This window comes from Acromyrmex echinatior, unplaced genomic scaffold (genome assembly GCF_024713525.1).
Source record: "Acromyrmex echinatior isolate Ae372 unplaced genomic scaffold, ASM2471352v2 Scaffold20, whole genome shotgun sequence".
NCBI classification, from domain to species: domain Eukaryota; kingdom Metazoa; phylum Arthropoda; class Insecta; order Hymenoptera; family Formicidae; genus Acromyrmex; species Acromyrmex echinatior.
The window spans coordinates 1,091,948-1,108,596 of NW_028259054.1; the positions used below are offsets into that span (position 1 = coordinate 1,091,948).

Below are 16,649 nucleotides of genomic sequence, written 5' to 3' on the forward strand. Positions count from 1 at the left end.
GTTGCTCGGCGTCATCAGTATATGTACTGACCCTGTCAGTACATTTCAGTGTACAAGATTATTATCAGATATACGCAATCTTCTTCTCCGAGGAATATTCCTGTGCATACTTATTGTAGGTAAATACATATAATATTAGATTTTCAATAATATATTTACAATAGATTTTCAAGTATTTCTATATTAAAACGATATTCCTTACGGTTCGTAGGTTATGTATTATTGCTAGGTTAGATCATATTTGGTGCTTTCCAGCAAGCGACAGTGTGACACAGTGGTTATGTCATTTTTGTTTAATATCAGGAAACAACAAGGATGTATGATTCATTGTGTCATCTGTGTCTCTTGCTAGAAAGCACCCATTGCTGAAAGCACTCAGCTTCCGTATTTCGCTTTTTTCAGATCTAATTCAAAATGTGCTCAAACAATACCAAAGATAAGCTAAAAAAAAAAGAAAACGATCTTCTGTTACCGTTATGCAAAAAGCCATTAAAGAAGTTCTTGATCATGGTTACACCATCAACAATACTGCACTAATTCATAACATCTCAAGAGCATATCTGACTAAAATTATAAAGAGAGCAAAAAACTCAGATAATTCATATGTTCACTGTTCTAATATAGGCAATCGATGCATATTTACATTATAACAGGAAAAAGAAGACTACCTTAACATAGCATTAAAAATATGTCGTGGCCTATCATACAAACAAACAAGAAATTTAGCATTTTAATATTTTAATTTTAAACACTTTCCATTACTCCAGACAAATGAAAAACAAATAAAGAAGCGAGTATTTACTGGCTACGAGGTTTTATGAAGCATCACAAAAATCTAACAATTCGCAAATCTGAAGCCACTTTTCTTTCAAGAGCCACGAGTTTCAACAAAACAAACGTTAGCATGTTTTTTGAGAAATTAACCACACTTATGATCAAGTATAAATTTCCATCACATTTGATTTTTAACTTTAATGAGACTGGTTGTAGAACTGTTACAACTCATCCAAAAGTAATAGCTCAGCGTGGAACAGAACAAGTGGGACATGTTACTTCCACTAAACGAGGAAACTTAATGATGGTACTTTTTATGATCAATTCTGGATCCTCATTGCCACTTATTTTTGTATTTTCAAGAGTTTGTTACAAGGATATTATGCTAATTAATGGCCTGGGAGGGCTTAGTTAATAATAGCAGTTAGATGAATAAAGAATGTTTTATGTCAGTACTTCATTATTTTGTGAAACATATTAATCCAACAAAAACAAATCCTGTGTTGATCCTTATGGATAATCATTGTACATATGTATATCAACCTTTTAGTGATAGAATTTACTAGGAAAAATCATATAATTATTTTAACTTTCCCACCACATTGTAGCTATCGTTTGCAGCCACATGATGTGATTATGTTCGCGCCATTCAAATCGAGATATAATAACAATGAATGAATGAATGTTATCAAATTTTGGTGTTATAGTGACTAGCATATGGGTCGATTTGTTAAAAAAATATTTTTGATATCTTTCACGCCTCACAATATAACACAAGGATTTGCTAAAACCGGCATATATTCATTAAATTCAAACATATTCTCAGATGAAGATTTTCTTCCTTCATATGTTACTGATCGGTCTTTGCCTACTGAGAGTGACTCCCAACAGCAAGAACAATCAAAAGAACAACTTAACATTGTGGAATTAACATGTACTCATGTAACTCAAGAACTAACTCGTATAACACAAAAATCTGAATCTTTTATTAGGTGTTGGAATTAATTCGTAGCGTTTCACAAGAGATGGCACAAGCAGTACACTATTTCGTTGTTACCTATAGTTCTGTATACATTGTAAACATCTATCATAGGACGTCATTTGCCGTACATAACCTTTCTTGAAATCATAAATAACAATACTGTATAATTCATTGAATATGTCAAAATTTGTGCCAGATAAAGTGTTTTTGCGGGGAGTTTTGCTTCATTACTTTAATATGAACAAAAGTGCAGCTGAAGCTCATCGTATTTTAGTGGATGTGTATAGTGAACATGCTCTGGCTGAGCAAACGTGTAGGAAGTGGTTTGCACGTTTTAAAGCTGGTGATTTCGACTTGGATGACAAGGAGCGACCTGGTCAGCCGAAAAAATTTGAAGATAACGATTTGCAGGCACTGCTCAATGAAAACTCATGTCAAACACTTAAAGAATTATCTACGTCATTGGAAGTTGACTTCTCAACAATAGGAAAACGTCTTAAAAGTTTGGGCATGATCCAGAAGGAAGGACATTGGGTCCCATATGAATTGAAACCAAGGGATATTGAGAGACGTTTTCTCACGTGCGAACTGCTGCTTCAACGGCAGAAAAGAAAAGGTTTTTTGCATCGGATTGTTACCGGTGACGAAAAGTGGATCCATTATGACAATCCAAAGCGCAGAAAGTCATGGGTTAAGCCCGGCGAACCATCAACATCAGTGGCAAAGCCCAATATCCATGGCTCAAAGCTCCTGCTCTGTATTTGGTGGGATCAGAAGGGTGTCATATACTACGAACTGCTAAAACCGCATGAAACCGTTACTGGAGATCTCTACCGACGGCAACTGATGCGCTTGAGCCGTGCATTGAAGCAAAAACGGTCGGAATACTTCGAAAGACACGATAAAGTCATCTTGCTGCACGACAATGCTCGCCCACACGTTGCAAAACCGGTAAAAACATACCTGGAAACACTTAAATGGGAAGTGCTACCGCACCCGCCGTATTCTCCTGATATTGCACCTAGCGACTACCACTTGTTTCGATCATTAGCTCATAGCTTGTGCGAGCAGAAGTTCACATCTTACGAAGATTGTACAAAATGGTTCGATTCCTGGATTTCATCTAAAGATGAACAGTTCTTCCGACGCGGTATTCATTCACTGCCCGAAAGATGGTCAAAAGTAGTAGAAAGTGATGGGAAGTACTTTCATTAATGTATTTTTTAATGCTCATGTGAAATAAATAACATTCTTTCATTAAAAAAACGCTACGAATTAATTCCAACACCTAATATTTTTCAGTTATCGCCACAACTTAGTACTTTACAAAAAGTACAATCTGCGCACTTAAACATATACGTTCTTTCTTTTAAAGAAGGGTCTCGAAAAAAGACAATAAGTAAACATAAAATAAATTCAGCAACTATAACAGACACACCAGAAAAGCAAAGAATATTAAAAAAAGAAAATAAAAATCTAAAAAAAAAAAGAAAATATGGTTACGAAGAAATCTATAAAATGCCCAGGAAAAAAGTTAAAATTAGTGACAGTAGTCAAAATAACCAGGATATTTCATTACGTATTACAATAATTCACTCGATAAAATTTCAGAAATTGAGGCAGAAAAGAATGTATCTAATACTATGGCAATCTCTAAAAATCATCGATGTTTGGTCACAACATGACAACGTAATGACAACAACTGTTGTGTCTGTTCAATAGATTATTCTGTAAGTATGGAAGATTGGTATTAGTGCAAATTGTGTTCTGGTTGAGCTTATACTTCATGTGACAATAAGGGAAATTTTAATTTTTTTTACAAGTGTTTTTAATTAGAAATATTATATTTTTCAAATATTTATTAATTTTTTCAAAAATATTTATTAAAGAATGACATTTTTATTTGACTTGCGTAAAAGCTTATATAATTTAGTATCCGGCTCTTTCAAAACAGGTAATGGTTCTTTCAAAACTATCTTGTTTTGGAAGAATTAAATTTCTAGTTTATATAAAAATGGTGATTAAATCTCTCTGTTAACTATTGATTAAATTATTTTTCTGGTAAGGAATCTTATAGACAAATGTGTATACTTAAGTTTTAAAGTAATTTTATTTGTTCAACGCCAGATTAAATATTTTTTCCATATTTTGAAAAAATTGACTCTTTCATGCCTACTCTCCCCTAGAGTCCTATCCCAGCAAACAAGAATAGATTAAAATGGATTAAAAATTTTTTAATGCGTATTTTAAATCCATGAAAATGGATTGAATGGATTAAAATGGATTGGATTCGAACTGACACTAGTTTAATATTCGAAAAAAAAAAATCTTTATCTTTAGGATATCTTAAGGATTACAAATTTTATTTCTAAGACATTTATAATAATTATACTTGAAATTAACTACTTCAAATTGATCTTAAAAAACGCATCTTAGTGGGATTCGAAGAACCTTTGGATTACGCGCGAATCTTCTACATTATCCGCTACACCACTTTTTTAATTGGTAAATGTGTTATTCATTCTCTACTTCAATTACAATCAGCTAAATTAGAAAAGTAGAAATTATATAGATATAATAAAGATATCATCATTTAACAGATATAATAAAGTATAAACAATTTATATTTATTCGAGATACGGCCAACATGTACATAATTTTCATATTTGGCGACATACGGATCGAAAGCTTCTAGAAGCGTCCTTAGAAGTTTCCAAAACATAAACTCGGCTATCATCTCGTCGATAAAGTCAAAAAACAACAAGCCAAACCGCACGTCGCACGTACGCAAACTTCAACCGCTATAACGGCTAACCAATTCGGATCGGTCGTCGCGCACGCGCGATCGCGTGACGCAAAACGCGTAATATGCGTTCATTCCAATCAAGAATCCAGATTTAACGGGCGCGCATGACAATAGCGTGCCGCTTGGCCGTTGCGCGCGAAATCGCCAATCGTCACCCGACACAGAGGATCATCTCAAAATTTTCAATGTGTAAAAATCTCATAGGCGAATGCAAAAGGAAGCCTTTGTTCTCAAAGAGTATAAAAGGCAAAACCGATTAGCAATAGCTCTCTTAGTTTTTCGAAACTCTTAGTTCTCCGCAACTCTTAGTTCTCCGCAACTCTTAGTTCTCCGCAACTCTTAGTTTTTCGAACCTCTTAAAGTTCTCCGCAACTCTTAGTTCTCCGCAACTCTTAGTTCTCCGCAACTCTTAGTTCTCCGCAACTCTTAGTTCTCCGCAACTCTTAGTTCTCCGCAACTCTTAGTTCTCCGCAACTCTTAGTTCTCCGCAATTCTTAGTTTTCCGCCGCTCTCAGTTTTCCGCCGTTCTAAGTTAACGCATCGCTATTAGTGCACCGCCAAGGAGACGCTCCGCCGCTAGAAAACCGCCGAATGTGATTCGCAAGGAATATTGTTAGACAAACGCCGCATCACTTTAAAAATTTCACGTCAGCACTCTCGCTCTGATTCGCTCTCGAACATTGTTGGTCCTTCGAGCCGGATTCGCCTTCGTCGAATTTATCGTTCGTTTGGGAATATTATCGCGTTCAGTGCGCGTATTATCCAGAAAATCAGAGAGAGAAGAATTCGCAAGTGAAATCATGAGTGACGAAATAACCGCTTTGCTGACCGCCCAGAGTAACATCCATGGTCGCATGGCCAGGTCAATGACCAATTTGAAGAAAATGGGGATGGCCAACATCACTCTCCACGCTGTCGAAACCCGCTCGGCGCTTCTCGACCAGCTGGGGACGAAATTTGAAAAGCAACACGAGCTTATTCGAGCACATTACAAGGAAGCCTTCGATCACAGTGAGTACAACACGTCTCAATTTGCCGATTCCGCCGAAATCACGTACGTGCAGCAGCGCAGCCTGCTAAACGATTACCGGACAAAGCTCAAGGCTGAGAAATCAAGTACAGCTCCTCCAAGTGAATCGGGAACCGATTGTTCTACCAAGTCGGCGCTGCCGCGCTTGAAAATCCGATCGTTTTCGGGCGCGTTTGAAGACTGGCCATCGTTTCGGGATATATTCTTGTCTATCGTTGGCAACAATCCGTCTATCTCAAACGTAGAGAGATTTCACCATTTAAAGCATTGCTTGGAAGGACCCGCGGAGGCGTTGATACGCTGGCCGTAACCAGAGACAACTATTCGCGCGCGTGGGCGCTGCTCTGCAAGCATTATGAGAATAAACGGGAGTTGTCGCGCTCCAATTTTTGCACGTTCACTTCAGTGCAAAAAATGAAACCGCCGAGGAACTTAGCCGCATCTACAACGCCGCGATCAGTGTCGTGAACGGCCAAGAAAGTATTGGTAGACCAATTGACTCACATGGATTCGACCTTTTGAATCATCTAATCATCGAGCTTTTCGACCCGAAAACGCGTCTCGAGTGAGAATCGCACACGAGCGATTCCACGGACAAACCACGACACGTTGCTGGACTTCATCACAAGGAGAACGCTGACTCTCAAGAGTCAAACCAAGCCCGCCAAACCAAGAGTTTCTAAGGTCTCCTTGGAGATCTCCTTGGAGATCCACTGCGAACCGCGAAGTCGCACGTCGTCAAACAAGTGGCCGACGCTCCCAGTTGCGTCCTGTGCAAAGGTCGGCATAACTTAATGGTGTGCGAGCAATTTAAGTCGAAATCCGCGCTCGAGCGAAAGTTCGTCGCCGAGACACATCGACTGTGCTACAATTGCCTCGATTCGCATCCTGTCGCGAAATACCAGTTAACGAAGACGTGCTTCTCGTGCAAGGCGAGACATCACACACTCTTGCACGAAGCGTAAAATCCGCGTCGCTGTGAAACCCGTCGACGCCAGTGTGTTGACCGCTGTGCGCCAAGACAATGAATGCAAAGCCATCTTGCTTGCTACCGCGAGAATCACCGTCGACGATCGTCACGGGAATCCACCCGGTTAGAGTCCTGATCGATCAAGGATCGGAAGTATCCTTGATCTCCGAGGCGCTAGTCCAGCGCTTGCGCCTGCCGACCAAATCGACCTCATCGACCAAACTCAGAGTGGTGTTCAACGGATCTCAGAGTACAAGATCCGGTAAGTCACTAAACTCTCAGCTATTGATCGGCGCTAACCTGTTGCCATCGCTCGCCGATGTGCTAACCCGATGGCGATGGCACCGATACGCGATCGTGACGGACATCGAGAAAATGTACCGCCAAATCCTCGTAGCGCCTGAAGATAGAGACTATCAACGTATTCTCTGGCGTCACTCACTTAACGATCCGGTTCGCGAGTACCGATTGAACACAGTGACATATGGTCTGTCGTGCGCGCCATTTCTTGCTATCCGTACTCTTCGCCAGCTCGCCGATGACGAAAACGCAAGATTTCCGCGAGGTTCCGCCGCATTGAGACACGACTGCTACGTCGACGACATCGTGACCGGAGCACACACGAGAGAAGAAGCGATCGCGAAGCAATCCGAGCTCCGCCAGCTGTGCATGGCGGGCGGGTTCCCGCTGAGAAAATGGGCAGCCAATCATCCGGAAATCCTCGTCGGCATTCCGTCAGATCATTGTCTCGCGGATCCGCGGTCGTGGGAACACGAGGGTCATGCAACACTGGGCTTGCAGTGGCACCCGGTGGACGATACCTTCGCATTCTCAATTCAATGCTGCACCATTGAGAGCTTCACCAAGAGGAAAGTTCTCTCGGAGACCGCGCGCTTGTTCGACCCGCTCGGATGGTTGACACCAGTGGTGATTCGCGCAAAAATCTTGCTGCAATCAGCAGAAGCTGGACTGGGACGCCCCGCTCCCGCAAGCAGACGTCTATCAGTGGAGCCGTTTCCTGAGGGAACTCCCAAGGCTGGACCAGCTCAGAATCAACCGCTGGTTGAACACAGGCGCCAAGGACGCGCAGATCGAACTGCACGGATTCGCCGACGCATCCGAACGAGGGTACGCGGCCGTGGTGTACCTTCGTGTCAGCAGCACTGACGAGGTCAGAGTTCTCTTGCTGGCAGCAAAGAGTAAGGTCGCTCCAATCAAGCCGGTGTCCTTGCCGCGACTGGAGCTGTGCGCCGCCGCCTTGCTCACAAAATTGATCGCGCACACACGTACCGTTTTAAGCCTGTCCACAGCTCCAATCACTCTTTGGTCCGATTCGAAGGTCACACTCTACTGGATCCAGGATCACGCCTCTCGTTGGAAGACGTACGTGGCCAACTGCGTGTCCATGATCCAAGAAGCGCTTCCAGAAGGACGATGGCGTCATGTTCCTGGGAAGGACAACCCTGCCGACTGCGCTTCTCGGGGAATAACACTAGGAGAGCTCTTGGATCACCCGCTCTGGTGGTCAGGCCCCCCTTGGCTGCTCACGGACGATTCGACTTGGCCTAATGCTCAGCCTGAAACTCCATCGGAGGAAGTACTCGAACAACGCACCCACGCTCACACCATCACGTCAAGGGTGATCACGGAGCCGGAGCTCCTTCTCAGATTCTCTTCACTTCACCGGCTCCTAAGAGTCACAGCATGGTGCTTGCGTTGGCGGCACCAAAGGAGACCGCCAGCAATAAGGAAGAGTCTGAGGTCGACCTTGACACCAGACGAAATCGACGCGGCACTCGGACGATGGGTCCGAGAAGTTCAGGCGCTGCATTATCCACGCGAGGTCGCCGCCGCAGAGGATCAACGCCTGATGCCACCTCGAAGCCAGTTGCGGACCTTGAGTCCGTTCATCGACAAGCAGGGAGTACTGAGAGTCGGTGGTCGCCTAAAGCACGCGATTCTCTCTCCGGACGAGCGGCATCCAACAATCATCCCGCCGCACTCACACCTCGCACGCCTCTTAATAATTTCGTGTCACCGCCGAACACTCCACGGAGGGGTGCAGTTGACTCTAGGACTGCTGCGACTGCGGTACTGGATCCCTCGAGGACGAGCCACCACGAAACACTGGTTGCATCGGTGCGTCACTTGCACTAGATGGAGAGGGGTCACGTCGCAGCCGCCGATGGGCAACCTCCCTCAAGGACGCGTAACTCCGGCACGTCTATTCCTCAGGACCGGTGTCGATTACGCCGGACCGATCTTCATTCGCACGAGCCGAGGGCGGGGGCACTGATCCCACAAGGCCTTTGTCGCCATTTTCGTATATCTCTGTACCAAGGCAACGCATTTGGAGATCGTGTCCGACTACACGACGCTTTCCTGGCCGCGCTTCGTCGGTTCACATCAAGGAGAGGAATCTGCTCGGACATCTATTCCGACTGTGGCACGAACTTCGTGGGCGCCGACCGACAGATATGGGAGCTTGTTCGCAGATCTCCCACCAACGGCAGCCACATCGCGGATGCTGCGGCCACAGAGGGAATCCGGTGGCACTTCAATCCACCTTCCGCACCTCACTTCGGTGGCCTCTGGGAGGCAGCGGTGAAGTCAACAAAGTACCATCTTCGACGAGTGATCGGCGACACCACGCTCACCTTTGAGGAGATGAGTACTCTTCTTGCGCAAGTAGAAGCTTGCCTAAACTCTCAGCCATTGCTAGCGCTGTCCGACGATCCCGACGACCTCTCAGCGCTCACGTCAGGGCACCTGCTCATCGGAGCTCCGCTGCTAGCCATCCCAGAGCGGTCGCTCGCAGAGAAGGCAATGAGCTCACTCTCTCGTTGGCAGCACCTGCAGGCAATGCGTGACCACTTTTGGGAAAGGTGGTCGCGAGAGTACTTGCATTCCTTAACCTCCCGCCCGAAGTGGTGCAAGGTCAGCACCGCGCCTCAGATCGGCTCATTATGCCTTATTACATCGGAGACATCACCGCCGAGTAAATGGCCTCTTGCTCGCATCACCAAGCTGCACCCAGGAGAGGACGGGGTGACCCGAGTGGCAACAGTCCGCACAACGTCTTCCGAGTTCATCCGACCCATCGTCAAATTAGTGATGCTGCCTGGACCTGCTGCCTCGCCAACTCTACACGCGAACTCGCAAGAATAGTATACCGCACATTGTGAAGAACCGCGCGATCTTCGTCAATGTATTCGCGTCGGTTAGACCTGCAATCATTGTAACGCTCGCGATTACTTTGTTTACTTTTCGTACTCTTCAAGGATGCGGATCTTCCTATTCTCCTTTTCGAAAATAGCATGTTTACCGGTCGATGCAATGTACCATCCAATGTACCATTCTGTTACATTTTCGCCGTTTCGTTTCAAAAATATGCTGACTACGTTCTATTTTCGCAACCATTGCGCCACTTTCGCCTTGCAATCGTGATTGACAGCTAATCAACTTTGATCAATATCGTAGCTAAATTACATGACCGCGTCTGCGTCATTGCATCTCCTAAATACCTTTGTTAATTTAAACTCAGAGCGCACCCGATCAGGTGCACGCATAGGCTGCCGTTACCGTTCACGGAACGCGCACACATCATCAGCCTGCGCCATCTGAAACGCCGTGATCCCCCAAGCAACCACAGAACTCGCGACATCTGCACACTTGCCAAGCGTGATCAATTTCGTCACTGCGTGACAAGGCGGGCGGAATGTTCGAGATACGGCCAACATGTACATAATTTAGCGTGTACATATTTGGCGTTCGTGCGACATACGGATCGAAAGCTTCTAGAAGGATCTCAAGCGTCCTTAGAAGTTTCCAAAACATAAACTCGGCTATCATCTCGTCGATAAAGTCAAAAAACAACAAGCCAAACCGCACGTCGCACGTACGCAAACTTCAACCGCTATAACGGCTAACCAATTCGGATCGGTCGTCGCGCACGCGCGATCGCGTGACGCAAAACGCGTAATATGCGTTCATTCCAATCAAGAATCCAGATTTAACGGGCGCGCATGACAATAGTGTGCCGCTTGGCCGTTGCGCGCGAAATCGCCAATCGTCACCCGACACAGAGGATCATCTCAAAATTTTCAATGTGTAAAAATCTCATAGGCGAATGCAAAAGGAAGCCTTTGTTCTCAAAGAGTATAAAAGGCAAAACCGATTAGCAATAGCTCTCTTAATTTTTCGAAACTCTTAGTTCTCCGCAACTCTTAGTTCTCCGCAATTCTTAGTTTTCCGCCGCTCTCAGTTTTCCGCCGTTCTAAGTTAATGCATCGCTATTAATGCACTGCCAAGGAGACGCTCCGCCGCTAGAAAACCGCCGAATGTGATTCGCAAGGAATATTGTTAGACAAACGCCGCATCACTTTAAAAATTTCACGTCAGCGCTCTCGCTCTGATTCGCTCTCGAACAATCGAGACAACATCTAAAATGAATATGATAATCTAAAATGAAAAGATCAGACTATGTTCAAAAACAAATTTCTAAAAATGTAAACCTTGCAAAATTTAAATGATTATCTAACAATATATATTACTATGAAAAGTAACTGATATATTATTCCCAGTTCAAAGTAAACATACATAAAGCGTATTCTCAAAAATATAAACGATTATCTGATAATATTGTATATTATATAACAATATACATTACCATGAAAAATAACTGATATATTATTCAAGGTTCTAGTTTAAAGTGAACATACATAATAAGCGTAATTTCAAAAATGTAAATCTTTAAAAATTTAAATAATTCTTTGATAATATATTACCATGATAAGTAACTGATATATTATAATATTAAAAGTGTCAATTCAAAGTGAACATACAAGTGTATCCTCAAAAATACCATTACAAGTAACTAATATATTATTAAAGATGCCAATTCAAAGTGTACCCTAAAAAATTTAAACTTTTAAAAATTTAAATGATTATCCAACAATATTTATTACTATGAGAAGTAACTGACATATTATTGAAGATGCCAGTTCAAAGTGAACATACATGTGTATATATTATCTAAATTTAATATATTACCATGAAAAGTAACTCATATGTTATTAAAGGTACGAGTTTAAAACGAACGTATATATATTATATTAGGTGTTGGAATTAATTCGTAGCGTTTTTAATGAAAGAATGTTATTTATTTCACATGAGCATTAAAAAATACATTAATGAAAGTACTTCCCATCACTTGTAAAACGCTACGAATTAATTCCAACACTTAATATATATATATATATATATATATATATATATATATATGTACAAGTAAAACAGATTACAATTTCATTTTAAAAAATAAGTATATGTTAAGCGATATGTTATTCTTACAAAATATAAAAGTCGTTTAACTTTGACTGATTTAGAATTTTCGAAATGGGAACGATAAATGATAATTGTAACGAATGTAAGAATATCGTTCTGAAAAAGAAAACCGTAATCGAATCGACTTTATTCGTCTTACGACGAGTACTGTCACAATTAATAAAAAAAAGTACAAGATAATAAGCGCTATATTTCACGAGGGTGGAGAAATGAATCGTGATCATTACACGTGTATGTTGAGAGCAGACAAAAAGTCAGAATGCGTTATTCTAATATTTACAAGTTATCAAGAAGAAATGGCCCAAAGGAGCACAAGGGGATTTTCATGAAAATCATCACTCTTCGACCGCTTCTATGTCCAGAATAGCTTGACCGATTTTTATTTTTTTTTTGGCTCAAATTATCCGTGGCGATGCCTTTCAGGATATGTTATGTGCGATTTAAAATTTTTTATATTTTAGTAGTTCTGTACCCCCCAAAAAATGAATTTTTGTGGCTCGGGATAAGAGACTTATAGTGTCTTTATGTCTTTTATTTTTTTTTTGACCGGAGACACTACCGCGTCTCCTGATCTCATTTGGCCGATGTCGCACGCCGTGATTAGCCTAATATTTGACTTAGTTTGCGAGCGTTCACATAGATCATTCATTTTACTTCTAATCAAAGATAAACAAATGAACATAGCTCAATTATTTTTACGTTACAATTTTTTTGAACTTAGTTGGATTAAAACGAAAAATTTCCTACTTATAATTTTATAATATTTAAGTAGCATTTATGAGTAGGAATAATAGGCGGGTTCTAACTCAGGTCCTCTGAGGGGAGCGCGGGGCGCGGGGGGTACTGGTAGGCGCGGGGAAGGGAGGGGGAGGCGCGGGAAGTCCCGGCGCTATCAGTGTTTACTGATATGATGATATGTATCGCTATGTTATGGTGTCACGTATTATTGGGACCGCCGCCACCCATCACCGCAGACGTTGCCGCCACCGCCGCCACCCCGCCGCAGGCATCAGTGCCACCACCGCCGCCGCGGACCCCGCGTCCACCCTAAGTGCGTTTCGAACTGTCGCCGCGGACCCCGCGTCTATCCCAAAAAACAAAAAAAAATGCGTTGTGAGATCACCGCCCCAACACACCCCAAAAATGCGTCCACTATAACGTGGTTTGTCTAGAAGATCGGTGGCACATCATCGATGTATCGGCTGCTACATAAAGCGCCTTCAATGAGGGATAGATGATGATAATGAAATCATACTGCATTCTCACAGTTCTTTCTTTCAAAGTAAGAAACGTTGATAATGATATTTATCTAGGAAGAACCGTGAGATCAGGTAACACATCGCGATGCGTTAAGAGAGAAACTGATAACGATATTTTTGTAAGAAGAGATCGGTGACACATCGCCGATGCTGCAACTCAATAGGGAGGGTAGATAAAGGGACAAAGAAGTCGCAAGTAGAATATATAATGGGTCATAAGCGCGCGGCATCTCAGTTGACGTTTTTAAAAATTACCGAATCGCAATAAGTGTAATGTGAAAAGTATGGCTGATATCATGCAGACGTTGAGGACATGGATGATGTAAATGCAGACAAGTTATTTGAAGCATTGGAAATAGAATTTGAGGACATAATGGACGATGTAGAGTTCGAGAATATCGGTAACATTGAGGACAGAGTCGACGTAGCAGAATATATTAGAAATGTGGATGAGGAACAGTTCGCGAATATTAGAGACGAAGTGTTAGATGAAGTGGAAATAGACTTTGAGAATATAATGAACCAAGAGTCGTCCGACGAAGAAGTACTGTCCGACGATAGTGGATGTACTAGTGATATGAGCGAATATGAAATGGATCGCGTAGAAAAATTCGTGTCGTCTCCAGAAATTCGTACATTGAATGCCCGTACTAAGCACTGTGTGATCCACAATTATTATACAACGGGTGGTTCTTTAACCGTATGCACATCATGCATGATTCGTATAGCTGACATTAACGATGGAGGAATGTATCACGTCAGGGTGCATGAGACCGGTTCTTTCGGTAGGCTAGACAGTTGGTCGTGCACCAATTGCAGACTACCTTTGTACATTATATTCTCATGCAGCATGTGTCCACTTTGCACACATTAAAAAAACATGAAAAACTACGAGCGAGTAGAACGCGAACTGTTGGAACAGTGCAGCCAGGTCGCTACTCTGGTGGAGTGTTTCTCATGGCTGCAACGATGCGACGAATGCATCGAGCAGCTCGAAGAACTTTGTCGTGCCAAGCGTCCGCATCTCACCATTGGATACAGACAATCTGCGGTGACGAGAATCGCGCGACTCGCGGGTGCAAAGTTGGAATTGAAGCGACGTTTCGTGCACGTTGGTGGCGAGTACGCGAGTGGCGAGTACGCGAGTGGCGAGTACGCGAGTCGCGACGAAAGATCTCTCGTCTGGCGAGAGATCGACGCCGCGTTTGAAAGCCGTATATCGACAGGTGCTGTGATAAACTCTAATCACATTGAGCCGCGGCGGTTTTTGGAAGATTCGAGAGAAATAGTGTTCGAGCGTCTACGAGACGCTGTAGAAAGACACGGTAGCGTAAAAGTGAACACCGCGTTCAACGGTGAGTTCGCGACGAAGGATAAACGTGCTCATAAGAGCATAATTACAAAGAACAACGAGATATATCGATACACCGATTTGCGCGAGTGGTACGAGCAGCGTGTCATCGAGCCTATCCTAGCATCGCTCGAAGAATTCCAGGAACGTGACAGCGGATGGGCATTGTCGCGAATCCTCAATTTGATAGTGAATGTGAATAAGCATAATCCAATGCACGCGGGATGTCACATCAAAGTGCCACGAGAAATAGCGACGAATCGAGCGGTGATCAGTGTGCGTTCAACGGACAATGCGTGCCTCGCGTGGTCGGTGGTCGCCGCGCTGTATCCGGCTGAAAAGAATATGGATCGGGAATCGTCGTATCCGCATTATACGACAGTACTGAATCTCGCAAACATTGAGTTTCCAGTGACTTTAAAAGATATTTATAAATTTGAACGGTTAAACGCGGTGTCGATCAATGTGTATGGCATCGAGAATAAACAGATTCTTCCTCTGCGACTCACCAATGAAAAGAAGAAAAAACACGTCAACGTGTTGTGCAAGATCCACGCAACGGTGTTGGACATTTTGCGTGGATAAAAAACCTATCCCGTCTCGTGAGCTCGCAGATTAGTGGAAAAAAGAACAGGAAATTTTTCTGCGATCGGTAAGTATACATGAAAAAAAATTATTATAATTTTTCATCTTACTAATAAAATAATGATAATAGTTATAATTTTTTCTTTTTTCAGATGCTTGCACTATTTCAGTGCCAACGAAAAATTGCAGTCGCACGTAATGGATTGCGAGAAGATGAACGACTCCGCTATCCGACTGCCGAGCGAGGACGACAGGTGGCTCGAATTCGACAACTATAACAATCGAGAACGAGTGCCGTTCATCGTCTACGCCGATCTGGAATGCGTCTTACGCAAGACGAAATCTGACAAGGAAGACGCATCATCGTACGCGTATCAACAGCATGACGCGTTTAGCATAGGCTACTATGTGCGATGTGCGTACGATGACGCGTTATCGTCGTATCACTTCCATCGCGATGAAGACTGTATAGCGTGGTTCGCGCGACAACTCAACGATTTGGCGCAGTGAAAAATATAGTATCCGCCAACGTACCCATGGAAACGTTATTGAAAGAACAATTGGAGGCATACCGTAGCGCGACGCGTTGTCATATTTGTGAGAAACCGTTCGCGCCGGACGATACGAGGGTCCGCGATCATTGTCATCTCACCGGTAGATATCGTGGTCCAGCGCATTCGAATTGTAATTTAAATTATAAAAATTCATTTTATATTCCGATCGTTTTTCACAATTTATCGGGCTACGACGCACATTTTATAATTAAGGAAATTGCTGCCGCGTACGATGGACATGTAGATATACTACCGATAACTAAAGAAAAATATATTTCATTCACTAAACATGTCGATAGCACCAAAGACGCAAATGAAAAGAATTTTCAGAAAAAATGCATAAAATTAAGATTCATTGATTCTTTCAAATTTTTAAATGCAAGCCTTGATAAATTGGCGTCGTATCTCGATAAAGATAAATTAAAAATTGTACGTTCCGAATTTCCAACATTATCGGATGAAGAATTTGAATTACTCACACGAAAAGGTCCCTGTCTTTCCGTACGAGTACATTGATTGTGTTGAAAAATTGCAGGACACGCGCTTACCACCGCACGAATTATTTTTCAGTTCGTTGACAGGCGATACAGTATCCGAGAGCGATTACGCTCACGCCGCGAACATCTGGAAGCGATTCTCCATTCGAACGCTCGGCGAGTACAGTGATCTGTACTTGAAAACTGATGTCTTGTTATTAGCAGACATTTTCGAAAATTTCCGCAATAGCTGCATCGCGAGTTACTGTCTCGATCCCGCGCATTACTATACATTGCCAGGTTTCACGTGGGACGCCATGCTGAAATTTACACGCATAAGATTCGAGTTGTTCACTGACATTGATATGGTCATGTTCATCGAGCGCGGTATACGCGGTGGCCTCAGTCAATGCTCCGGCAGATACGCGCAGGCTAATAACAAGTGTTCGTTCGATCCGTCGTCGTACTTGATGTACTACGATGTGAATAATCTGTACGGGTGGGCGATGTGTCAAC

At 43.0% G+C, this 16,649-nt stretch overlaps 3 protein-coding genes across 5 annotated transcripts in view; all 3 read left to right on the forward strand.

Moving 5' to 3' along the window:
- Positions 1 to 16,649, forward strand: part of Surf1 (surfeit locus protein 1) — an 85,729-nt gene that overhangs the window by 54,034 nt on the left and 15,046 nt on the right. The window lies entirely within an intron of this gene.
- Positions 6,617 to 11,483, forward strand: LOC147906588 (uncharacterized). The gene is made up of 3 exons (XM_087416351.1): positions 6,617 to 7,435; positions 7,521 to 8,495; positions 8,798 to 11,483. The coding sequence occupies exons 1-3, from the start codon at positions 6,617 to 6,619 to the stop codon at positions 9,728 to 9,730; spliced, it is 2,727 nt and encodes a 908-aa protein (XP_087272477.1). The 3' UTR covers positions 9,731 to 11,483.
- LOC147906589 (uncharacterized) lies at positions 14,044 to 15,445 on the forward strand. Its single transcript, XM_087416337.1, is given in 2 exon segments — positions 14,044 to 15,059; positions 15,062 to 15,445. Coding segments are annotated over 2 exon segments (1,125 nt in total). The 5' UTR covers positions 14,044 to 14,047; the 3' UTR covers positions 15,175 to 15,445.

Bases quoted from the DNA above. Each gene is read 5' to 3' on its own strand.
- LOC147906588 (XM_087416351.1), top strand. From the start codon at position 6,617: ATGAATGCAAAGCCATCTTGCTTGCTACCGCGAGAATCACCGTCGACG. The intron at 7,436-7,520 runs GTTCTCTCGGAG...TGCTGCAATCAG, and splicing joins AGAGCTTCACCAAGAGGAAA to CAGAAGCTGGACTGGGACGC. The intron at 8,496-8,797 runs GTCGGTGGTCGC...TCTATTCCTCAG, and splicing joins ACAAGCAGGGAGTACTGAGA to GACCGGTGTCGATTACGCCG.